The 26,572-nt window shown below is 38.6% G+C and overlaps 1 protein-coding gene across 4 annotated transcripts in view; it reads right to left on the bottom strand.

Moving 5' to 3' along the window:
* Positions 1–1,854: 1,854 nt before the first annotated feature.
* The window catches only part of Taok1 (TAO kinase 1), a 78,301-nt gene continuing 53,583 nt past the window's right edge, over positions 1,855–26,572 (bottom strand). For all 4 annotated transcript variants that reach the window (XM_021652690.2, XM_060387251.1, XM_021652688.2 and 1 more), the window contains 5 exons: positions 21,083–21,286; positions 17,097–17,336; positions 14,481–14,693; positions 13,147–13,329; positions 1,855–11,149 (listed from right to left, as the gene is read on the bottom strand). In XM_021652690.2, coding sequence (XP_021508365.1) covers positions 10,688–11,149; positions 13,147–13,329; positions 14,481–14,693; positions 17,097–17,336; positions 21,083–21,286 — 1,302 coding nt within the window. In that variant the 3' untranslated portion in view covers positions 1,855–10,687. The remainder of the gene's footprint in view (positions 11,150–13,146; positions 13,330–14,480; positions 14,694–17,096; positions 17,337–21,082; positions 21,287–26,572) is intronic.

The following is a 26,572-nucleotide window of genomic DNA, read 5'->3' as shown; positions in this document are numbered from 1 at the left end:
TATTTACATAACGTAACTGAGTTTACAAAGAAACCAAAACTTCTATTAAGAAAAACTCTCTCTGGGATCGCTGTGTGTGTAGTCTTCACCTACAGCTGATAATACCCTCAGCAGCCCTGACTCCCTGTAGTCACTAAAAACAAGTATCTGAAAAATATCTGGAAAAAAAAAGTAGAAATTAAAGTACCGTCATTAATTGCCAGGACATAAACAGAAGACCATGGTTCTAGAGCATCACTGAGAGGTAGTCGTAGCACTGGTGCCACAGAGCTAGCAGACATCTGTGATGTTTTGTTTATGTTCTTGCAGTCTCTGTTAGGGAAAGGGGTAGGAGAGGGGAGGGAAAGGAAATCTCTCCTGCTGTAAACTGAACAGTGGAAGCAAAGCAACATCAGGTTGTGTTTTAACCTTCTTGATTACTTCTACACTTAGGCAGAAATACTGAAGAGAAGTTGGGCACGGTGGCACATGTCTGCAATCCCAGCACTCAGGGAGACAGAGGCAGGCAGATCTCTGCAAGTTCCAGGCCAGCCTGGTCTACAAAGTGAGTCCAGAACAGCTAAGCCTACACAGAGAAACCTGTCTCAAACAAATAATAAAAAATACTGAAGAGAAAATTGGGGTCCAATTTTGATTCCACCACATAATTTGACAGAGATACATTCAACACACACAATGTTAAGCCCAAATGGCTTGTACCAACATTCTAGTAGTAAAAATGCTGTGCTATGTTTCTAGTTAATATGACAGGTAATCTTAAACAGTTTAAAGACTGATACTTAAGCCAGACCTCACGGCACAGACCTAAAACCCTAGCTACTTAGGATGCTAAGGCAGGAGAGAAATTTTAAGGTTAGCCTGGGAAACTCAACAAGACCCCATTCTACAGTTTAATCCTAGTACTTGGAAAATGAAAGCAAGCAGATCACTGAGTTTAAAACAAAAGTTTAAAAGAGGCTAAGTGTGAGATCATCTCAAAACAATGACAAAGTAAAGAGAGATCTGGTAAGATGGTGCAGCAGGTAAAAGTGCTTGTCAAACTTGACAACCTGACTTGGATCCCTGGGACCCACATGGTGGGAGACGGACTCCTGAAAGCTGTCCTCTGATCTGGGAATGCATCTCCACACACACACACACACACACACACACACTAAAGAATGATGCCAATTCTTAGAAACAGGTTAAGAGGGTGGGGCTGGTGGAAGAGCACTTGACCAGCACTGCCCCCAGCACACCCTGTCAATACAGTGTGCCCTACACTGCGCTGGGAGTGGTGGCACACATCCAGCACCGAACCTCAAGATTGTATCAGTGAACTGAAAGGTTTTTGGTTTTCAGGACAGTGTTTCCAGCTGTCCTCAAACTCACTCTGTAGACCAGGCTGTCCTCAAACTCAAGAGATACACCTGCCTCTGCCTCCCAAGTGCTGGGACTAAAGGTGTGTGCCACTACCGCACAGCAAACTGAAATATCTTTATGCAAAAATATTTTACACAAAAAAAATTGAGCAAGGGCTGGAAAGATGGATCCGTGGTTAATAGCACTTACTTTGCCTGGCATGGTGGCACACCCCTTTAATTCCAGCACCTGGGGGGCAGAGGCAGGTGGATCTCTTGAGTTCAAAGCCAACCAAGGAAGCTCAGAGAAAAAGCACTTTCTGTTCCTTCAGAGGACTTGGGACTTACATTGTGGCTCACCAACAGTCTGTAACTTCTGTCACAAGGGATCCGGTGCCCTCTTCTGACTTCTTCAGGCACCAGGGATGCATATAGTGCACAAACATACATGCACACAAAGGATTCATACACATAAAAGTCAATCTAAAATTTTTTTAAATGAGCAGACACTGTGTACTAAAATTACTTTTATTACAGTTGATCTTTTAAACATTTCCTTTGCTATGATACAAAGGATACTTACAAACAAAATATTACATATGACCTGTTTTCGTTCTTAAGGTTCTGACAACTTGGTAACAGCTTTAAATGCACAATCTATACAATGAATACAGGTTATATACGAACTCTAAGGTATGCTGAACCAGAAGAATACTGACAATATACTGTACAATAAGCCTTACCAGTTAGTGTCGTGGACCATTTCTACCAAAAGGAAAATGCACATCTGCACAGCCACCTTTCCCAGCTGGTGCTGACAGTGAGGGAGAGGCTTCCTCCTCATGGCAACCCTTGGTAAGCCTCCACTGTGGGCATCTGTTTAGTCTAGAAATCGAAAGTACTGGGTTTACTCAAAATTTCCACTGTTATAAGCGTTAGGATACTATATGTTCAATATTGTAATCTCTTGCCCTTCTCCCTAAATCTATCCCAGTTTTAAAAGACTATTTAAGTCCTTTGTCTATTATGAAAACCCTACAGGCTCAAGGGCTTTAGGAAAAGATGAAGGCTGCCAAAAAACGAGGCAAGAAACCAAGCCAAAATCTAGGTCTTGCAAAATCATTTTTCCCTTCACCAAAGGGAACTAGAAATGTACAAATTCATTGACGAACCTCAATGATAACATATCAGTTAGCTGATAACCCTCATTTATCCGGACCTGACTTGCGGGAATAACTGAAATAGACTGTGGGTAGCATACACCACCTTTTGTATACAACATCTTGCTTAAATATTCCCTTTAGCCACCAAAGCTGGTCCTGGGCTGACAGGTGTGCATTTCTCTCTCAATGGTCTACTTAGAAATGATAAGGTTACAGCTTTTTTTTTCTTTTTTCTCTTTTTTTTTAAATTTTAAATAAAAAAGCAATTGACTGAAGCATTGTCTTTTTTTTTCTTTTCTTTTTTTTTTTTTTTTGTTAGGTAAATAGCAAAAATAAAAATAAAAACCAACCCTGGCATTTGCACAAATAAAGCAAATGGAATGCCATGGCCTTTAGGAGGTTAGTAGAAAGACAAAGTGAAGAAAATCCAGAGAAAAATCATGTATCAATTTCCTTTTTAAAAATTTCTACATGTGAAAAAAAAAAAAAAACAACAAGAAAACCCAAAAAAGAACAACAACAACAAAAACAAAAAACATGCTGTTTGAGGAAAACAAAAATAAACGAGTACATAAAACTAAAAATATAAATAACGTTTGGATGATTCAGTAAAAGCAGAAACCAGCCTGGGTTACAGAAGGGTTATACATTCAAGATGCTTTTAAACCCAGTGGGATAACTTATGTTAAAACTGTGTTAATAGTTAACTTTAAAAATCTCAAGTTTGTTCTTAAATCTTCACAATACAAGCGAAGCTGTTTAAAATATACACTATACATATTTCTCATAGTCTCTCCAACCTCATTAATACGCATTAGGCTTTTTCATATACTAAAAGGAGGGGTTCTCAAAGCTAACTTGCTCATAATAACCTGCATTATTTAAATGTTTTATATGGGTTAAAAACCTTTTCAGACTTACATAAATAGGATTTAGCAACACAAGTGTTAATTTAAAAACTCTAAAGCATTTACAAATAGGTTGGAACAGCCTAGGGAAGTTATGTGCACCGTACTTTAAAATGTTATTTACATCAGACCATTGTCTTTGTAAAAATTTCCCTAAAAAAACAAAAAGAAAAAGAATTAACCCATTCTAAACTAGCAGAGAAGAATCATAAAAAATAAGAATAAAATTATTTCCTAATGGAAACCCCACATATCCCTCTTCGCGTGGATTTTACTCTATGAAACCACTGTGACTCCTAATAGGCTCTTCTATCAAGTGTCAAGATAATGTGGTAAAAGTTTGTTAGATAAATTACTGGCCAAGTGGACTTGAAAAAAATGTTTTTCCATCTTGTCTCTAGCTTGGATTACAAGTGTACTTAACTGGAGGGGCAATCTAAATAGGCACAATTCCCATTTATTGTGGAATAAAAGACAAAAAAAAAAAAAAAACTGTTAGGAGGAGTAATGGTTCCTTTTGAGAATATGACGAACAAGGAAGGAAAACAGCACGTGTGGAATGAACGGGCAGCAGAAGACACCAGTGCGGCAATACCCCAGGGGCAGCCAACGCCTTGAAAGACCAATATACCTATCTATCACCCAAAAAAGGGCTCCAAGACCTACACTGTTAGGTGAGATAGAGACCAACCAAAACGCAAACATGGGCAGCTGCATCTTTTCAAAATTACACAATTCACTCGATGACCATGTGCAATTTATATTAACAGTAATGTTCATGCCGGGGGCAATGTATTTGAGGGCTAAGAAAAAGCAAAACGCGCCACTGAGAGAAACCTGTGTCCATATAACTGGTCTCCATGCTTTCAAGTGGCTCTAATATACCTTGGATACTACGCCAAGCCATGCAAAAGCAAAGAGTACATACTTTTCATTAACATTGGCATCTCATTTCTAAACCACTGACTTCAAAGTTGCCATAGAAACATATAACACAGTACTGAAAGCATACAATTGAGGGTTCATGGATTTTTAAGAAATGCATTTCCCTCATCTATGTTCAACAGTCTTTAATATCTTAGCTACAAGGCATATCAGAAGAAGGGAGGTTAAGTGGGGGTAATGTCTAAGGAACATATAGAATTCTGGAAGTAGGAAAAATGTTCCAGAAATGGGATCAATGTGCCAGCAATAAGCATAGTTTTCATTTGAAAATTCAGTTAAAAGAGCCCATAAACAGTCCCAAACCATAAAGTTATCACCTGCATAATTTACACAAACATTAACACACTTGCACTTTAGACACAACACTCTGTAAACATGGCCACTGGGGAGGGAAGACTCCCTATACCTCACTCATGACTGACGACATGTAATCATCATAGTAAATAAAATTACTTAGCTTCAAAAGATTTCAAACCTGACCAATGATTAAGCTCCATTTCTTCGTTTAACAACATTTAAGCATTAATTCTAAAAAATGTCACCTAGGATGGTTTCAGGGTTATATGCTAGAACCACAACTAGCAATGACAGCAACTCCTCTCTAGCTGGCACAAACCTATAAACTTTAGTACAAAACCAAAAAAATACAGAAACTAGGTCATTTTGTTAGCTACATATTTACAGATAATTACATGATTTTTCACTCGTAATTGTTAAACTACGAGCGAAAGGAAACTGTGCAGGTTAAATTACCCGTACTCTGGGGGGCGGGGATTCTTGAGCATCAAGACACCCTTTATCACTCATTGAGAGGTCTTACCTTCTTCTCTTCACATTTCCAACTACCTACAGATGTTAAGATTATTATATCCCGTGGGCATCCAGCTGGAGAGGATTAACCTTTTTCTCTACTTAAAGAAAAACCCCTTGTATATTTAAAAGCAAAGCAAAGCAAAACAAAATCCCCAGCACGCACGCAAGCTCACACAAGCACGGGCGCGTGCGCATACATATACACATACATACATACACATACACACACATACACACACACACTTCAGTTTGGATTTCTGGTAACAGTTAACATATGGTAACATAGTACATGGCTCCCCAGTTTTTGTTCCTTGCTTCTATTCATTAAGATACTTATTTTTTGATGAATGGGCAGTGCAAGTTTCAGAAGCCTGCAACAGGCAGAAATGGAGCATACTTATATTTATGATCTGAAGGCCAGCACTTGTTTGAATAAAACTTTGGAAATCTGAGTATAATCAAAGAGGAAAAAAATAAGTCAATATAACTTTAAAAGTGGGCTACTAGAATTCAGTAGAAAATATAAATGCACAGAATTTTCAGCTTCACTTTTTCTACAGTGTTTAATAAAAATTTTACAAATTAAGTTACTTCCAACGTAGATCTACTGCAGTGATTTCATAAAAGTGCAGACAACATAACCAGACACAGCAAAGCAGACTTCCGTCAGTAGTCCTTGCATACAAGAGGCACGTATGATGCTGCGTGTACAGCACTCTCTATCCTTTAAGGAATCTGAGGTGGGGAATTTCCAGTTCTTAGCAACTTGGGTGAGTGCCTTTTTAAAAGGCACTGCTAAACCACGGAAGGGAGACTTCTGTTATTAGGGACAAAATGAAACAGAATTTGTTTATATTTCAATAATGATCTGTATTTTGATAAGCAGCTCAAAGATGACAGCCCAAATTTTGACCGCGCTCCTTAGAGAAGGCTTTATGTAAGAGTGAGAATTTCATTCATCATTATAGGAGATTCACACTTAGTACACCTTAAATATATTATTTCTGACTTCAATACACAATAAGACACTTCACATTCTGAACATGAGAGAAATGCAGAACTATGAAACCTTCAAAAGAATGGGTTGCTGTGGCTAAGCATGGTGGCTCATGCCTGCCATCTCAGTACTTGGGAGGCTGAGACAGAAAGATTACTAGGAATTTGGGGCCAGCCTTGACTAAAACATCAATTATCAGACCAGAAAGGGTTACACAGCAAGACCCTGTCTCAAAAAAAAAAAAAAAAAAAAAAAAAAAAAAATAGAAAGAAACAAACAAACCTAGCAAAGGGGTGTTGTGTTAGAGCAAACCCCGGCTTGGAGAGCAGTGGCTCAGGAGGGGTGGAAGGTGCATGAACTTTTTATTAGCAAGAAGAGGAAGTTAAAGGAGACAACCCTTCAAACCAGCATCATGCTTCTCTCCTAGTGACCATCTCCTGATTTTACAGTTTAGGAGAACCTTAGCTATGCTTTAGGAGTAATTCCTGACAGTTTTGATCCTCAGCAAAGTATGTAACTACTACTATGAGAGTAAAAAGAGAATGAGGATCATAGCATCATGACTACAAAATCCAAAAAGGCTGTGACTCATTGGCGCTCTTTCCCTTTGCAAAACAATGACCACCAGTGTTTGTCGCAGAGCCCACTTTTCTCTGCAGGTTGTATCTTTTATTGCATTGTAAAACTCAAAATAACAGTAACTGGCTCCTTCCCTAGCACAATTTTACTGCATTGTGATTTATGGTTTCATATTTTACTTAACTCTCTCCTCACTCGTACAAGTGCTAAGGAAATTAAAAGGAAAAGACTGCATCTACTCATCATCTTCTCATAAATATCAACCCAGCGTACTCTTTAAAAACACATACAGTCTTGCCTTAACAGAGTAAAAAAAAACAAAAACAAAAAACAAAACAAACTTAAGCCCTGGCAGACATGTATAGAATGAGTTATATCCATCCATCTATACATACATATAGACACTCATATGTATATACAATAAATATATACAAATGAAAATAGCTATACCCAAAATGTGCATATGTAACAGTTTTAAAACACCAGTAGATCATGGTATAATACAATTTATTTCCACTTGTAAATGGCACAAATGGAGAAATGCAAAGGTGTTCAAGTACAATGAAGTTATTTTTACAGGTGAAAATAAATCGTATTATTCCAGTGTCCAAAACAATGTAATCTATGTAAGTTTAAAATGCTAGACATTTACAGAAGCACAAAATTACTAAATTCTGCTTTAGGATCTGAAAAAAAGTTTTCAATTTTTGAAAAAAAAAAAAAAATGTACAGAACAAAACTTGTTAGTGGCAGGATGGAATCTCCAGGAGAGTTTCTTTAGTGTTCTGAGTGTTATTTACTTGATATCCAAGTAGCCAAAAAATCATGACTATGTACAAAGCTCCATTTATTAGCAAGGCCTTGACTTGAGACTGTTTCATCTATGGGTGTGACTTCCAATTTAGGACTATGGAAATGTGCAGAAAAGCGGAAGCTTTAATAAAAATAAACACGCTTTCAGCTAACATTGTTTATACAGTGCAAACACTTTCTGATGTCAAAATTTAGGGTTAGAGCTAAGTTTAAAAGAGAAAAGTTATGTGCAAAGGATGAGGAATCTATGTCTCAAGATATGAGGCTTTGCATTTTTAAAATGCTGACCCAAAAAAAGGGAGAACAAGAAATGTTTCCCTGTTAGGCTCTGGATACCAGAAAAAGACCCACAACTTCTGGTGTGCTACACAAGTTCTTCACGCTTCCTACTTTCTTAAACACACATAGAACGAGTGATATCAATAACTGGGAGGAGGTAGTGTTAATTTGGTCAAATATTGACATTTACATTTTTTTTTTTTCCAGAAAGTACTTGCCCTATCTTCAGGGCACTTTAAACCCTTTCAAATCTTCCTGCTACCAGTCTTTACTGTGACCATTCCTGCCATGTACATAAACTCCTTTGAAGTTATAGTTTACAAATACAAACCTATGGATTTTAATCATTTTGAGAACTAACTGTATTAACTAAACTGATGGTACAATCCAGGCGTAATGACCCGCATGGAGTGCCACACGATGTGATAAGGCAGAAATCCCCACTGGACAGGACAGAGAGTATCCAATCACACTACTGTGAGTACACTATGATCAAAATGGACTCAGTCACTCAATCTGACCAGGGAGGCTCACATGTGGGTGGTGAAATTGTGTCTCTGGTAGCGTTCTGGAGTCTGAAGAAAGATTTACACACATCTGAGCTGCTTTCCCATTCCAACCCTTCATTAGTGACAGGTGCCAAATACATGAAGAATGAACTTTAAAGATGATATTCCTTTAATTTTGAGTAGCCTATTAAATTCTAAAGCTTTCTCTTATTTCCTCCAAATATATAGAACTCTCAATTTGTTTGAAACTCTTTAATAGTACTTTGAATGCAAAAAAAAAAAAAAAGACTGAAAACTAAAAAGCCCTTTTCATTAGCTATAACAAGTATATGTATACTTTAAAACTGATGTGGAACATGTTTAAAACCCTGCCTAGAAGTGTGTGTGAACCCTGCTATTAACCTTCTCTAGGTTTTTCAAAGGATCTATACTATAGCATCTACCTTTCTTTTGTTCTTCCTTTTTGAGACAACTGAAGGCAGCCTTGAACCTGAGACTCCTAACCCTGCCTCCCGAGGGCTGGGATTATAGGCATGTGCTACCACACCCTGATCTTTTTATTTTTATTTTTTTAAATTAGTGTCAGAAACCCCCAAACCAATGTCAGAAACTCCTTAATGGGTAAATCATGAAGACTGGAATGACCTACTTGGACAATACCTAAAATGTGGTTAAGGAAACCAAGAATTTTTAATAGTAGCAGATGACAATTTGGTCACTGGTTTGTTCTAAGTATGATTAAGAGAATTCTTGCCCTCTACCTGCATGAAAAGCAGGACCCATAGTTAGCAGCAAGAGCTCTTCAAGACAACTGAAAAGGGAGGACAATTACCTTAAAAGAAACTCTGCTCTGCTACTAAAAGAAGGCACTGCCCCTTGCCTACCTCCAACTCAAGCTCCACACAAGCAATGAGATAGTATCTGACATTGATGTACAACACTGGATTGATCCTTCATGTAAGAACAGACAAAACATACTCCCCAAATGTTAGTGGTCCCTGACCACCACATAATATTTTTAATTTTTGTTTTTGTTTTCTTTCACTCACCTAACTACCTAGTTTCTTTCTCAGTAGTATTTTAGCAATGAGGCTAGAGAATTCTGAAAGGTGTGATATTAACACAGACCCAGATGGTCACTAAGTCTCAATGAATTAAGTTTGTAGGTACTGCTGCAACAAAAACAGCAATTAAACAGAGGACCTGCAAATGAAGCAACAACTACAGTGTGAAGATTAGTCAGCAGCTGGTAGTCATTGGCTCAGTGACTCCTAGTGGCAACTAAATATTTAAATAATTGACTATTGCTACTTGTAAACAGGAAATTCAGTAAGCCAAAAAGGGGATCATAAAATTATGTAGTGTCATGAGTATTTTAATAAATGGCAGTTCACAAATATGGCATCAGTCAATACCTCTGGCATTTGCTTTGTTGTTGGCTATGCGTCTTTGTTTTGTACAAACAAAGCAAGGTACTGTTGGGGTCTTATTTGGGTAGGATAAGATATCATTGTACAAGAAACACAATGTCAGGATATTTCGGCTTTATCTCCTCACTCCGTGCTAAACATTCCGCTCACAGGAACTATTAGGGGACCCCTAGCCCTCTGTTTTTTCCCTCGGAAAGCTCACAGGCTTATTAGTGCAAACCCACACAGCTTGTAACCTCCTTAAGCAACTCAACCTTACATTATACAACCTACAGAATCAGTGACAAATTTCTGAAGCACTTAGCAAAGAACTAAATGATTTTCTACTACCTGAAAAGGTAAATAAAATCTTTCAATGTTTGTGGTCTTCTGCTTTTTAGTCCAAACGAGGCTGAAAAGTCAGATCAATGTCATAAATAAAGCAAAGGAGTGGAGGACTGTTTCAGTAAGAGCGTGTTTCAGCATGGATGCTGCCTGCTGTCAGTGACTCAGAGAATTTGGAATATGAAGGAAGGCTTTAGATCTTCCAACAAGTTTCTTAGGCTATGGACACCCTAAAGTGATAATTCAGGTTAGTTTGTTTCATTTTATTTTTATATTGTTCAGATAGTACCCCTTCTATTAAGCCAATTATTTTTTTGTCACACACATAAAATATTATCTATCCCCACCTTAAAAATTTTCCAAAAGTTAAAAACAAAGAAACAAAAAGCCAACCACAAAAACCCGGCAGCCAAATACTATGACATCCCAATTAGTAAACACAAAACATAACGCTTTACAAAGACAAATAAAATATACCATATGCACAGCTTCCACAAGGTAGTACCCAAGTGAGGAGGCTGCTATGCTGATGTCTGTAGGCAGTTTCTTTTGGCAGACAGCTCCAGCGGAATTGCCACTTTCAATTATTATGTGTAAGACATGTGTGACCCATTGGATATTTGTGAAGTGACACTCGTGCTTCTGCTCATGCCCTGTTCCGTCCGTCCCCCAGAAGCTGTCCGCCTCAGAGCCTGGGGGCTATTGCGGACTCCCATACTGCTACCTCGAGGTACCCCTTGCATTGGCCCTGAGGGATGACCCCATGGCTGGGGTCCACCCTGTATCGGATGGCCCCAAGCTTGTGGTGTGCCACCCATGGGATGACCCCAGTGAGGTCCTGGACCCCCAGTAGGATTGTGAGACCAACTAGAAGCTCCGGGGTAGCTGTGGCTGAACGCCTCAGGGGAGAGATTAGAAAGGACCATGTTACTAAAACCTAGTCTCATGCTTTCAGAGTCAAAAGCTTCAATTTCTCTGGCTTGACGCTCAAGCAGGCTACGTATTCGTTCTGTGCGTTCATTCTGCAAAGCCAACATCTCTTCTTCAATCTGCCAGGATAGAAAAGGAAAGCAAAAAGATCATTTTATGCTTCAGATCTGTAAGTTAGAGCAGCAATAACTATTCAAAATAATCAACAGTCATTTTATGGATATATATTTAAATTTTTTCTTCTGGCTTTTTGAGACAGGTTTCCTTCGTGTAGCTCTGGCTGTCCTGGAACTAGCTCTGTAGGCCAGGATGGCCTCAAATTCGTAGAGCTCTGCCTGCCTCTGCCTTCTGAGTACTGTGATAAAGACTGTCAGGCTCCCTGACTTCTTTGTCCATACAAAAACAAAAAACAAAAAACAGAAAACCTGTCTCAAAAAGAGGGGGTAGGGGGTGGGGGATGGAACTAGCATTGTTCCTCCCACAATTCAACACTCTTTACATAGCTTTATGTTCTTTTTGTTTATATTGAGACCAGGTCTCGGGCAGCCCACGTTAGCCTCAAACTTCTGTAAGCAAGGACGATTCAGAATGTCTATCTTCCTGTCTCCACATCCCCAAGGGCTAAAATTATAGCTTTGTGCCACCATGCCTCGCTCATTTTTCTGTGTTTTATTGTTTTGGCGATCTTATGCCTTGATAATGGATTTGCACAGCAAGTGTCATTGCTCCCGTATCTTCAGCTTCTCCTTGTGCTGAGTCAGTGGTACACGGCTCATTTTCTTTCTTGGGCCATGAGTCCACAGGATTGTGCTTCCTGTCCATGTAACATTTTCTATGGTTTTCTTTCTGAGTATGGTTAATGATGGTGAGGACATGAATGATGGATTTATGGACAATTCAGATCTTAGAGCACTTGGACACAGAGATGCATGTAAACTTCAGTATTTGAGACAGCTCCACCTTCAGACCATCATAATCTTTACTCATTAATTATATTCTTTTGAGTTTTAGAATTCATTAATTAAAAAGTCTATTATTGAGACAGGCATAGTAGTACATGACTTTAATCCCAGCACCCAGGAGGCAAAGGCAAGCAGATCTCTGTGAATCTGAGGCCAGCCTGAGCTATATATAGTAAGTTCCAGGACAGCCAGAGCTACAGTGAGACCTGTCTTCAAAACAAAACAAATAAAATCAAAAGGTTCATTATTGAATACTTAAAAAAACATTATCAAACTATAACAAGACAGTATTATGAAAGAAATCTAATATAAGCCCTGTTGTTATTAGCAGAGTTTTTTGTGTTTCAAGTGTGAGGCCGCCCTCAGACCAAAAAATGAAAAGCTGTGAATGAGGGTGTGGTGGTGCAAGTCTTTAATCCCAACACCTATAAAGGCAGGGAGATCTCTGTGACGTTCAAGGCCAGCCTGGTTTACTTATCAAATTCAAGGCCAGCTAGGGCTATATAGTGAGACCCTCTCTCAAAAACAAATAAAGAGTTTTGGAGATGACTCAGTAGGTAAAAGTAGTTGACAAGGAAGCATAAGGACCTGAGTTCAGATCTCCAGAACTCACGTAAAAGCTAGTTATAGCCAGGTATACTGGTGCAGGCCTTTAATCCCAGGACCTTCTCTGCGAATTTAAAGCTAGCCTCATCTACATAGAGTTCCAGGTCAGGTCAGCTAGGGTTACACAGGAAGCCTTTGTCTCAAAAAAATAAAAACAATAACAACAACAACAAACCCAACAAAACAGTGTGATAAGGCACATGTGTAATTCTGGTATATATACGGTGAAATGGAATGTGGACAGGAGAATCCCCCAGAGCCTTGTGGGCCACCTAGTCTGGCTAGCAGCAGTGAACAGGAGTAACTACCACAAGGTAGAACGTGAAAAATGACACCTGACATTGCTCTAGACTCCACACATGCCATGGCACAGAAGCCTGCACTCATACAATTATACACATGTACACACAACACACCATATATGGACACTGAAAAAGTAAAAACATGAACCCCACCCACCAATCCCAAACTTGGGGTCATACAGGTTATATAGTTCTTTTGAAAAAAAGCAAGTATTAGAGCAGTTATTTTCCTTCTATTATTTTTACCTTTTGTTCTAAGAGCGCCCTTCGAAGGGAGACCCTCTGCTCTAGTTCTCGAAGCTCTCGATCATGTTGGGCCTCAGCCTGCATCTTGATTTTGCTCTGGTATGCATTCAACAGCTCCAGTTCCTGCTGCAGCTGCATCTTCAAAACCTGGCATTCTGCTTCCTGTGCTTCATCCAAACGCAGCTGAGAGAAAGAAGAGAAAGTGCTATATTACACTGTGAACTAGCCATTCATGACTTGCAGAAAAGAAGAGAGAAGACAGACTATGTTTTTGTAAGCAACTTCTTTCTTGTAGCCTGGCATGGACATCCCTAAAAAAGAAAGACAATAACCAATACTATATGACAAAAGATGCTATCATAAGCTGTTTTGAAGATACCTGAATGACTATGTTTTTCCTTAAGAGAAACCTAGAGTATTATTGTGTAGTATAAAGTGCTAAATAGCTCCTTCCCTAGTGGCAAAGACAAAGTCAACAAGGACAGCACATAAGCCAGACTGGGTAGCGGCTTGTTTATCTTTGTTCTAACAGCTAAAAACGGGTTTTACATTTTGATGAGGATATATTTTTATTTTATTTATTTATTTTGGTTTTTTGAAACAGGGTTTCTCTGTGTAGCCCTGGCTGTCCTGGACTCACTTTATAGACCAGGCTGTCCTTGAACTCACAGATCCACCTGTCTCTGTCTCTGAGTGTTGGGACTATAGGCATGCGCCACTATGCCCAGCTTAAGGATACATTTTTAATAGAAGTTTCCATACAAAATCTAAATTTTACCTCATGATCTGCAAAGGCTAAAATATTTACTACCTGGTCCTTTAAGAAAATACCTGCACAGCATCTCATCTGAGCACTCCATGGTAACTAACTATTCAGATTCCTATTCACAGAACTACATTTTTCCTACAGTTTACTCATCTCATCTTCCCCCACCCCCTGGTTTCTTTGAGACGAGGTTTCTCTGTATAGCCTTGGCTGTCCTAGAACTGACTCTTTAGTCCAGGCTGGCCTCAAACTCAGAGAGCTACCTGCCTCTGCCTCTCCAGTGCTGGGATTAAAGGCGTGTACCACCACTGCCGAGTTTCTGCATCTGATCTTACAAACTATTGCAATCCACACTTGTAGGGAGCCATCAATAGGCTCTTGTGTCTAAAGGTACCATTTATCCTGCTACTTCCAAGCAGTACTAAGAACAGAAAGAATACATATGACTACTATTTTTCCAGGACTATTAAAGAGCTATCATTCCCAACTTATCTTTTAATCACTAGGATTTCATTTAGGTATTAGAAAAAGTTATTAAATCTGTTTTGCCTAAACAAAGCAAACTCACAGCTTGTGTGGAGAGCATTTCATTAATGCTATGATCATACTGCTCAGCCAAGATGGCTAACTTCCGAGTCTGTTCCTCCTTGAGTCTTTTCAGAACAGCTTTGTGCTCACTCTTTGGTGTAGTCTCCAGAAGGTGGTTCCTTAATGCTTTGTACTGTCTGGTCTGAATTTTGCAGGTATCCTGAAACTGCTTTTTTATTTGGAGTTCTTTAGACTGAAAAAGAAAGAAAGAAAAAAAATATATATATATATATATGTCTCAACATGCAGCATTTGGTATAGAGTATACATACATACATATGCATATATACACACACACAACCGGGGGGGAAATAGAGAAAAAAAATCACAGTCATCAATTACAGGTATTTTTTTACCCTTGGCAAATATTCATGACACAAACCTAAATTTCATTTCATAAGTCAAATTATGGTAGTTAAAAATACCAGCAAGCTAGAATTTTACCACATATTTGAGGCAGAAAATAAAGCCTATTTCTTTGGTCACTTAGAACACTTGACTCCAATTTTTTTTCTTTCCATGCTAATCTCAATTCTAACCACAATCGATTCTACTTTCTGTGGTCTCTATGTACCAAACTTTAAACTGATTATGAAGTGTGTAACTGATTATTACAACTGTCTTTTTCTTTAGGAATCATACTTAGTTCACGGCCCCTGCCTTGTAATTCTAAAGTCTGAACCCAGGGCATCATGACAGCAAACACTCTACCATCAATTCACATTCCCAACCCTTTTTAAAATGTTTTATTTTGAAACAAGGTCGTGCTAAATTGACCAAGTTGTCTTTAAAATCGTCTTACTTCAGCCTACTCGGTGTTGGAACTGGATTGCTGGCATCTGCGGCAATGATTTACTTATTCTTTAACATTTGAAAAGAAGCTTTAAAATCAGTTAACTATTTTTTCAATGGTCTAATAAAAAACTATGAAACAATGCAGGAACAACCTCCTAGGAGTAAAACAAACAAACTCAACAAATATTTGAGATAAAAATATTATAACACGTTGCCTTTAAAAAAGCTTTAATTTGTTTTTATTTAGTGATAGTGCATGCCTTTAACACCAGCAATCAGGAGGCAGAGGCAGAGGTAGAAGGCCTCAGGGCAAATTCCAAGATAGCCAAAGCTACATAGAGAAAAAGAAAACAAACAAAAATTGTCTTGAAAAAGAAACACACAAAAATTAAAAGGAGATATATTTTATATGGTCAATCAGTTCAGCTTATCATAAATTTATCATCATAATGCCACATATAAATTAGTTGATTCAAAATACATGTTAAATAATACAAATATAAAACCCAAGTTTAGCTAGGAATTAGTTTAAAGTAGAACACTGGCTTACCTCAAAACACTAGGTTCAATTTTCAATACCATAATAAAATATAACTAAATAAAAAATTTACATATTTGTCCAGGAAAAAAATACTTCCACTTCCACACTGTAACATTAATATAAATATTTCTGTATTTTTCAGCAACTGAGGAACCATGTCTGGCCATATGCCAAGGCTCAAATTATAATTATTTCTACTCATATAATACTGACAAAAAATTATCACTTGGAAAGCAAATTGAAGAAACAGACAGTAGTTTTTATCTAATTCATTCCAAAAAAAAAAATATCCTTCTCTTACAAATCCTATTATTGAAGTATTCAGACTGGAGTCTCTCCTACAACTCAGTGCCCAACAGAGAACTAGAGGACACATAGAGAGACGCTGTAGGATAAGCTGATGTTAAACTGAACATTCGGTTTCACACTGACTGAACAACTAAGAGAAACAGGAATTATTTTTCTTTTATACAAGAGGGAAACTTTATGTTCATTAGAAGGCATTCTACTTAATGTCTGAAATAAAATGGTGAAACATTTTCCTCTAACTTTCCTGTTAACACTCAGAAAAAGTTAAACAAAACAAAAAAAAAAAAAGAAGCTCTCAAACTAAAAACATTACAGGAATAAATGGTTCAAGTCAAACGAAGCCCTAAAAAATTAGTCACACCAGAATTATGGCATGGCTAGAGAAAACAAATTAACATCAGAATTCAAAATCATTTTTGGCTACATGATCAGTCAGTCATACTATATGAGATCCCATCTTTTAAAAGTGACTAAAAAATAGAGGGGATTTAAAAAACAGCTTTGGTAGGAGAATATCTGAACTATAGCCCAATGAGTCTTTCTCCTTTACATAAATAAAGGAAGTCTGAAACGTCATTATTAATTCCAACTTTGCTAAACATGGAATGACCATAACTACTCTGTAATACTTCAGTCTTCCAAATGCCAGAGTAGAGAGTGCCTTACTTGGCAAAGAAGATCCTTCAACAGTAAGTTCTTTGGAACACAGACCTTATTAGACAAAAAAATTTTCAATATGCGAACAAGCACAGATTAAGTGAGCGCTTTTTGTTTTACATTTTTTAAAGACTGATTCAAATATTCACTGAAATTTTTCTTACAATTTTTATATTCCATTTGGGAGGGATTTTCTAGGTATCTGAATGTCTTTCAAGTCTTTGGTGAGTTAGGAGCAGTACAAGGGAAGAAACTAGACATCTGCTTCTGTCAAGAAGCTTGCACTAACGGTACCTTCAGACTCTTGGGTTGTTGTCGAACTTCCATGACATGTTTTCGCCTTAATTCTCGTTCTCTTCTCTTATTGTATTCCAGCTGGTTAGTGAGCTCAGTCTGGTGCTGCAGTCTGATGAGCTCACAGCGCATCTTCTGAATAGTGTTGAGGTGGCGAAACTCCAGTTCTTGCATAGACTCATGCTGTCGCAGTAGCATAGCATGCTCCAAGTCCTTCTGAGTCTGTCTTTTGTTTAGCTCCTAAAATATAATTCAAAAGACAAAGGTATAATTTATTGCTTTACAAATTGGGGGAGGGGGAGATCAGGACATTAAAAAGCAAACTAACAAAAACACTAAAAAGTGGATGTCATTAATCTCATGCTTCAATAATGGCTGCAAAATATTAAGTTTCCATTGGTTTTTCTGTTTGTGCGAATACATAAAAAGAACTCTCCCTCCCACTACACCATAGTTCTGTTTTATAGATTTAATGAGGAGGAGGTAAGTTCTTAATCAAAAACTTCTAATAACATGTAGCACATGGTGGTGTCTAATGTTTCTCTTGCTGGGCATACCTTAATAGCAGAATTAGTTTGACACAGCAGAAGTGGTTTGATATCTGAGGTCAAGTTCAGCTTTGTCCACATATCAAATTTCAGGTCAGCCGGAGCTGTTTTGTGAGACACTGTCTCAAAACTAATATATAATAAACTAAAAATAGTTAAAATTATTCTTTAATTTTTTTTTTTTTTGTTGTTGTTGTTGTTGTCCAAGCTGGGCACTGGTGACCCACACCTTTAATCCCAGCACTCGGAGGCAGAGGCAGGTGGATCTGAGATTGAGGCCAGCCTGGTCTACAGAGTAAGTTCCAGGATAACCAACCAGAGCTGTACAGAGAAACCCTATTTCAAAAACCAAAGGGGCTGGGGGATTTTTTTTTTTTTGTCCAGATAAAAGGGAAAGCTGGAGAGATGATTCAGTGACTAGAAAGAAGAAAAAGAAAAAAGCACTTCTTGCTCATGTAAAGGACTTGGGTTCAATTCCCCACACCTGCATGGTAGCTTACAGCCTCCTCCAGTTCCAGGGCATCTGACACCCTCTTCTTCCCTCCTGTCACTGCATACACATGGTGTACATACGCTCACACATAAATAGTAAAAAGTAAGTATACATATACACATATCAACGGCATCCTTTGCCCTGCAAACTCTCTCCCTAGAGGTCAACAGCTTATTGTATGTTTCTCGCCTTTATTTTATTTATTGTGGTATATTCATTTTTTAAAAACCAACAAAACATTTCTAATAATTGTATAATACAGGCATATTACCTATTCATTTGATACCCAGATCAGATCAATATGTAAAGACTTTCTCTTTTTATCTTTTTCAAGACAAAAATCTCGCCATCTAGCCTAAATTGGCACGAATGAAAATAACTTCTTGTCTCTCCCTCGCAAGTAAGGGGATTACAAGTATGTGCCACCAGTTGGAGGCAGTGGCAAGCACCTGTAATACAGCACTTGGGAGGCAGAGGCAGGTGGATCTCTGAGTTGGAGGCCAGCCTGGTTTACAGAGCGAGTTCCAGGAGAGCCAGGGCTACACAGAGAAACCCTGTCTCGAAAAACAACAACAAATAGCTATAGATCAATCATTTTTTCAGAGAATGGCACTAACAATGTCCGTTAACAACTAAACCTACATCTAAGACTAGATGTTTAGTTTTTTTCTTATCAATATAAGTTTAAATCGAATCATTATAACATTGAATTTAATTTTTTTTTTTTTTTTTGTTAAGACAAGGGCTCACTATGTATCCCTGGCTGTCTTGGAACTCGAAGATCTGACATGCCTCTACCTCCCAAGCACTGTGCCAACATGTCTACTTAAGTTCAAATGTCCTTTACCCTAAATTACATGTGTGCATGTCTATGTGTAGTATGGGCACTTGGATGCAGCTTCCTGAGACCAGAAGCATCAGATCCCCTTGGAGCTGGAGATATAGACAACTGAAAGGCCCCTAGTGCGAGTGCTGAGAAGTGAAGTCTGTCCTGTACAAAGCAGTGTGTGCTTTTATATGCTGAGCCGTCTCTCCAGACTCTACTTGTCCTCAGTGAAGGCAGCATTATTCGTTGAAATATAGTTATCTGTGTTGACAGACATCCTGATAATGAGGGGAAAAAACTGACAACAACACTGGGCTTGGTGGCACAAGCTTTTAACACCAGTACTCAGGTAGCAAGACAAGGAGATCTCACAAGAAACACGGGCTGGCAGGGATGGCAAGAAGTCTCAAGGGGTAAGGGTGTCTGCTGTCTAGCCTCAAGTTCAGTGTCGAGGACCAACAAGGAAGAAGGATACAACTAACTCCTACAAGCAGTCCTCTGACCTGTGTATGTGCATGTGTCCACAACCAAAAATAAATAAATAAAAGCCTAAAAAAGACTTTTAACAATACTTGTCATGTAATAATTAACATGATTAAGTGTTAAATGGGTTGTGAGACAGAGGCAGGTGAATCTCTGAATTCAAGGCCAGCCTGGTCTACAAAGCAAGTGCAGGACAGGCTACACAGAAAAACCCTGTCTCGGGAAAAAAGAAAAAGAAAAAAGTGTTAAATGGTACCCATTCTAGATCAGAGAGGTAAGAGTCGCCAAATTAATGCTCATATTCAAAAAATAGTATTTTTGCCATTCACATAATATTGAGTTATTTATTGAGCGTCTACTGTAGACTAGGTACTGTGCATATGAAGAAATTAACAATGTTTATAGAAGCCAGTTCTTTTTTTAAAGATTTATTTCTTTTATTATACATAAAATGTTTTGCCTGCATGTGCACCTGCACACCAGCAGAGGGCAGCAGATCTCATTACAGATGGTTGCTGGGAATGGAGCTCAGGCCCTCGGGAAGAGCAGCGAGTGCTCTTAGCCTCTGAGCCGCTCCCCAGCCCTACAAGGCAGCTCTAGTGAGGAAGATAGACGCTCTGACCTCTAAATGTGTCTGAGCATGTACCGCTATGTACTTGTGCCTTCAAGTGTACATAAGAGAGAGAAAGCAAGCGTACTTTATTCTTTCCTTTTTTTTCTTTCTGGGTTTCTCCAAGACAGGGTTTCTCTGTGTAGCTTGGCTATTCTAGACTCGCTTTGTAGACGAGGCTGGCCTCGAACTCACAGAGGTCCACCTGCCTCTGCCTCTCTGAGTGTGACGGTTACAGGTGTGTGCCACCATGCCTGGCAAAAGCAGAGCACTTATAAAGATTTATTTTCATTTCAGTGCGTTGGTGTTTGGCCAGAATATATCTCTGAAGGTGCCAGACCCCCTAGAATTGGAGCTACAGACAACTGTGAGCTGCTGTGTGTGCTGAGAATAAAATCTGGGTCCTCTGGAGAACAGCCAGACCCATCTCTCCAGCCCCAGCAGAGTACTTTTAGAAGAAGAAGGAACTGGTACGCAGAGGAGATTTTTCTCGGGCACTATGACAGGGAGAAAAGAGGTCTTGTAAACATCTGTATGAGAGTAATTAAGGTAAAGAGAAATGCATATACAAAAGCAGAGAATTGGAAGCAACCGAAATTTGCAATTTGGCTTTTCTTTTGAGATAGGGTTTCTCTGTATATAGCCCAGGTTGTCCTGGAACTCACTATGTAGACTCACTATGTACTCACTATGAACTCACTATGTAGACCAGACTGACCTCAATTCAGAAATACACTTGTTTCTGCTTTCTAAATGCTGGAATTAAAGGCACGTGCCATCACTACTCAGCAAGATTTACAATCTTTAAAAAAGATACGTTGATAAAAAAATTTACTATAACAATCAGGAGGTTGAGGTAGAAGTTATCATACTAGTTTAGGACCAGCTTGACAAAATAGTTTTAGGCCACATGGCTTACATAGTAAGGCCTTGTCTAAAGCAGGGGTGGGGGGATGGAGGTATAATTCCTAGCACTAAAAAATTTATTCATTTATTTTAATGTTTACATCATTCAAATGTACATACCTCCCTGACAAGGTCCTGTTCCAAGTTATGTCGTCCAAGTAACATTCTTCTCTTGAAGCGACGACATTCTAGCTCTAGATACTGCCTTTGACGTCGAAGAAGATTAGCTTCTTCTTCTGCCTGAAAATGTTGTATATTCTCTTTCTGCTTTGAAAGCCATTCCTGCTTTTCTTTTTTAGGTGTGCTCTGGTTTTCATTCAGCTCCTGGAAACAAAAACAACCAAAAAATTTCAATTACATAAAAATTAACTTTATGACTGTATAATGTAACAGCCACTAAACTAGTAATGATTTGGGTTTCATTATTGCCATTACTATGTAGCCTAGGCTGGTCTTGAACTTACAATACTCCTGCTTTAGCCTCTTTGGTGATTGAATTATATGGGTGTGGCTCCCCATGACTGGTTATGATAAATTTACTTACTTTTTGCACTGAAGGGAACTTAATGTAATGTAGGGCCTTGAACATGCTGGAAGCTACATCCCTTATCCCTTATATGATAAACTTAAAAGTATTTGATTATATTTCTTCCCAATAAGAGATCAGTAGACCTAGGAAAGGTAGGAAATATGCACCTATGCAATCGTAATGCATAAACAGCTTTCGTTTTGTACAGCTTCATTTTCATGGTTCCTGGCTTTAAAGCACAAAAGAACTGGTTAATAAAGTAAAACATGAGCTCCAAGATGGCGGCAACAAGTGCACTCCGAAGGGCAGAAGATCCGAAGCTCCAAAACTGGTGAGAGGACAGGTGGCTGAAGGCCGGGCTAGAGGGGACAACCTGTGTGCGAGTTCGCAGGCCCTCTGCACTTCTCACACATGCCTGTGAGTGAGTGCTTTTGCGACAAAGTGAGTACAGAGCCCCAGATTGGGTCCCTCTACACTAGCAGCCAGACACCCCTCCACTGTGGGCAACACAGGGGTCCCTGGGACAGGGTTCTCAACTTTGAAACCCCTGTTCTGTGGGTCTCCCAGTGGAGTCTAGCCAAACAACTCCTGGAACCAACATGGTGCAGCTCATGCAGATCTGGGCACTTGGAGCACAATACCAAGACAGGCCTGTGGGCCACTGAGCCATTCAGGAGGGCACTTGCACACATACGCTGCAAACAGCAAAGGGCGCCTACAACACAACCTGCGCTTTCGTTCCTCCCTTACGCTCCACCCTTCAACACAGGCACACCTCCAAGCACACTCCTGCGCTTGCGCCTATGACCTTCCTCCCTTAGCTGCATCTGTAACACCCATACCCACTCTCAAACCAGAGGACCTCTCTCTCATCTTCCTGAAGAATACTCCAGACTCCAGAGAAAGACAGACCCAGTCTGCAGTACAGGCTCCAGGAACAAACAACAAAGGCTACTGACTGTCAGATGGCTAGAGGCAGGCATAAGAACACATCCAACAAAAATCAGGACATCATGGCTCTGCCAGCAACACCCCCTTCCCCAAATCCATGGATATTTTAATTCATCAGAAACACAGAAAAATGATTTAAAACCCATGCTTATCCAGTTATTAGAGGCACATAAAGAGGAAATGAACAATAACAACAAAAGATGCCATCATGGAAAGACAGGAATCCACATTAAAACAGATAAAGGAAATGGTGCAAGACATGAAAACAGAATTAGAATCAATAAAGAAAATACAAAACAGAGAAAACCCCGGAGCTGGAGAACTTAAGAGAGGAGATCAGGAACCACAAATATAAGCATCACCAACAGAATACAAGAGGTGAAAGAGAGAATCTCTGGTGCTGAAGATACAACTGTAGAAATTGATACATCTCTCAAAGAAAAAATGAAATTAAAAAAGTAAACATAAAACATCTAAGAAATCAAGGATGTCATGAAAAGATGAAATCTAAGAATAACAGGAATAGACAAAAAAGAAGATTCCAGGCTCCAAGGTCCAGAAAATATTTTCAAGAAAATTATAGAAGAATTTTTTCCCAACTTAAAAGAAACAGGTGTCCTTAAACATACAAGAGGCTTACAGAACACCAAATAGACTAGACCAGAAAAGAAACTCCTCACGTCACATCATAGTCAAAACACTAAATCTACAGAACAAAGAAAAAATATTAAAAGCAGCAAGGGAAAAAGGCCAAATAACATACAAAGGTAGACATGAGAATCACACCAGACTTCTCAACAGAAACCATGAAAGCCAGGAGGGCCTGGGCAGATGTCATGCAGACACTAAGGGACCACAGATGCCAACCCAGACTATTCTACCCAGCAAAACTTTCAATCAACATAGGTGGAGAAAACAAAATTTTCCATGACAAAACTAAACTTAAACAATATTTATACAACAACCCAGACTTACAGAAGATACTAGAAGGAAAACTCCAAACTATCAAAATCAACTACAGCCAAGAAAACACAGGACATAGATAACCTCACAATAAAAAAATCAGAAGAAAAGAAAGCATACAAACACACTATCACCACCAACTCCAATAAAAGGAACTAACATTCTTTGGTTACTATTATCTTTCAACATCAATGGACTCAACTCTCCAATAAAAAGACACAGATTAAGAGAATGTTAAGAGAATGGTTGCAGAAACGGATCCAACATTCTGCTGCATCCAAGAAACACACCTGTGCAACAATGACAGACACTACCCTCACAGTAAAGGGCTGGAAAAACATTTTTCAAGAAAAGGACACAGAAAACAAGCTGGAGTAGTTATCCTAATATCTAATAAAATAGAGTTCAAGCAAAATTAATCAAAAAATGAGGGACACTTCATTCTCAAAAGAAAAATCCACTAGCAGGACATCATAATCCTGAACATCTATGCCCCAAATACAAGAGCACCTGCATTCATAAATGAAACATTATTAAAGCTCAAATCACATATTGATCCCAACACCTTAATAATGGGAGACTTCAACACTCTACTCTCACCAAGGGACAGATCATCAAGACAGAAGCTAAATAGGGAAATAATTACACTTACAGAGGTCCTAACTCAAATGGACCTAACAGATGTCTACAGAACTTTTCACCCAAACTCGAAAGAGTATACCTTCTTCTCAACACCCCATGGAACCTTCTCAAAAATTGACCCTATAGTTGGACACAGAGCAAGTCTCAACAGATACAAGAGGACTGAAATAATCATTGGTATCCTATCAGAACACCATGGGCTAAACTAGACCTCAACAATAACAGAAATAACGAAAAGCTTACATACACATGGAAACTAAACAATCTCTACTCAACAACAGCTGGATCAAAGAAGAAATAAAAAATTAGAGACTTCCTAAAATTCAATGAAAATGAAGGTACAACTTACCCAAATTTATGGGACACAATGAAAGCAGAACTAAGAGGAAAGTTCATAGCACTAAGTGCCTTCAGAAAGAAGTTTGAGACATCTCATACAAGCAACTTAACAGCACACCTGAAAGCCCTAGAAAAAAAGAAGCAGACACACCCAAGAGGAGTAGTCGGTTGGAAATAAACTCAGGGCTAAAATCAATAAATTAGAAACAAATAAAACAATTCAAAGAATCAATGAAACCAAGAGCTGGTGCTTTAAGAAAATTAACAAGACAGACAAACCTTAGCCAAACTAACTATAAGGTAGAGAGAAACTATCCAAATCAGCAAAATCAGAAATGAAAAAGGAAGACATAACAACAGACACTGAAGAAATTCCAAGAATCATTAGGTCTTACTTCAAAAGCCTATATATGGCACAAAATCTGAAAATCTAAATGAAATGGATGATTTTTTTGATAGATTCCATTTACCAAAGCTAAACCAAGATCAGGTAAATAGATTAAACGGTCCTATATCCCCCATAAAGAAGCAGTTATTAAAATCTACCTGCCAAAAAAAGCCCAGGGCCTGATGGTTTTAGCACAGAATTCTACCAGACCTTCAAAGAAGAGCTAACACCAATACTCTTCAAACTAGTCCACAAAACAGAAACAGAACAATACGAAACTCACTCTATGAGGCCACAGTAACCTTGATACCTAAACTATATAATGACCCAACAAAAAGGGAAAATTTCAGACCTAGCTCTCTTATGAACACGGACGCAAAAAATACTCAATACTCACAAACAGAATCCAAGAACACATAAAAGATATCATCCACCATGGCCCAGGCATGCAGGGGTAGTTCAATATACGGAAATTCATCAATGTAATCCACCAAATAAACAGAAGGAAGGAAAAACAACAACAACAACAACACACGATCATCTCCTTAGATGCCAAAAAAGCAGTTGACAAAATCCAACACCCACTCATGTTTAAAGTTTTGGAGAGATCAGAGATACAAGGCACATACCTAAACATAGTAAAGGCAATATACAGCAAGCCTACAGCCAACATCAAACTAAACGGAGAGAAACCTAAATCAATCCCACTGAAATCAGGGACAAGGCAAGGCTTCCCACTCTCTCTGTATCTCTTCAACATAATATTTTAAGTCCTACTCGAGCAGTAAGACAACTAAAGGAGATCAAGGGAATACACATTAGAAAGGAAGAAGACAAAGTTTCACTATTCGCAGATGACATGATAGTATACATGAGTGACCCCAAAAATTCTACCAGAGAACTCCTTCAGCTGATAAACACCTTCAGTCAAGTGGCTGTATACAGAATTAACTCAAAAAAAAAAAATCAGTAGTCGGGCTGGAGAGATGGCTCAGAGGTTAAGAGCACTGGCTGCTCTTCCAGAGGTCCTGAGTTCCATTCCCAGCAACCACATAGTGGCTCACAACCATCTAGAATGATATCTAGTGCCCTCTTCTGGTGTGCAGGTGTACATGCATACAGAACTTTGTATACATAATAAATAAATAAATCTTTAAAAAAAAAATCAGTAGTCATCCTGTATACAAAAGACAAAGGGCTGAGAAGAAATTAGGGAAACAACACCCTTCAAAATAGCCACAAATAACATAAACTACCTTGATGTGACTCTAATCGAGCATGGGAAAATCCTGTATGAAAAAAACTTCAAATCTCTGAAGAAAGAAACTGAAGAAGCTATCAGAAGATGGAAAGATCTCCCATGCTCATGGATTGGTAGGATTAACATAGTGAAAATGACCATCCTACCAAAAGCAATGCACAGATTCAATGCAATTCCCATCAAAATACCAACACAATTCCTTACATAACTTTAAAGAACAATTCTCAATTTCATATGGAAAAACAAAAAACCCAGAATTGCTAAAATAATCGTGTACAATAACATATCTTCTAGAGGTATCTTCATCCCTGATCTTAAGCTGTACTATAGAGCAACAGTAATAAAAACTGCATGATACTGGCATAGAAACAGAATGGTGGATTGATAGAATCAAATAGAAGGCCCAGAAATAAACCCACACACCTACAGATACATGATTTTTGACAAAGAAGCCAAAACCATACAATGGAAAAAAAAGACAGCACCTTCAACAAATGGTGCTGGTCTAACTGGATGTCTACATGTAGAAAAATGCAA

The sequence above is a fragment of the Meriones unguiculatus genome, chromosome 7 (assembly GCF_030254825.1).
Source record: "Meriones unguiculatus strain TT.TT164.6M chromosome 7, Bangor_MerUng_6.1, whole genome shotgun sequence".
In the NCBI taxonomy this organism is placed as follows: Eukaryota; Metazoa; Chordata; class Mammalia; order Rodentia; family Muridae; genus Meriones; species Meriones unguiculatus.
Note: the sequence above shows the minus strand (reverse complement) of the source record. Positions and strands in the feature narration are given on the sequence as shown.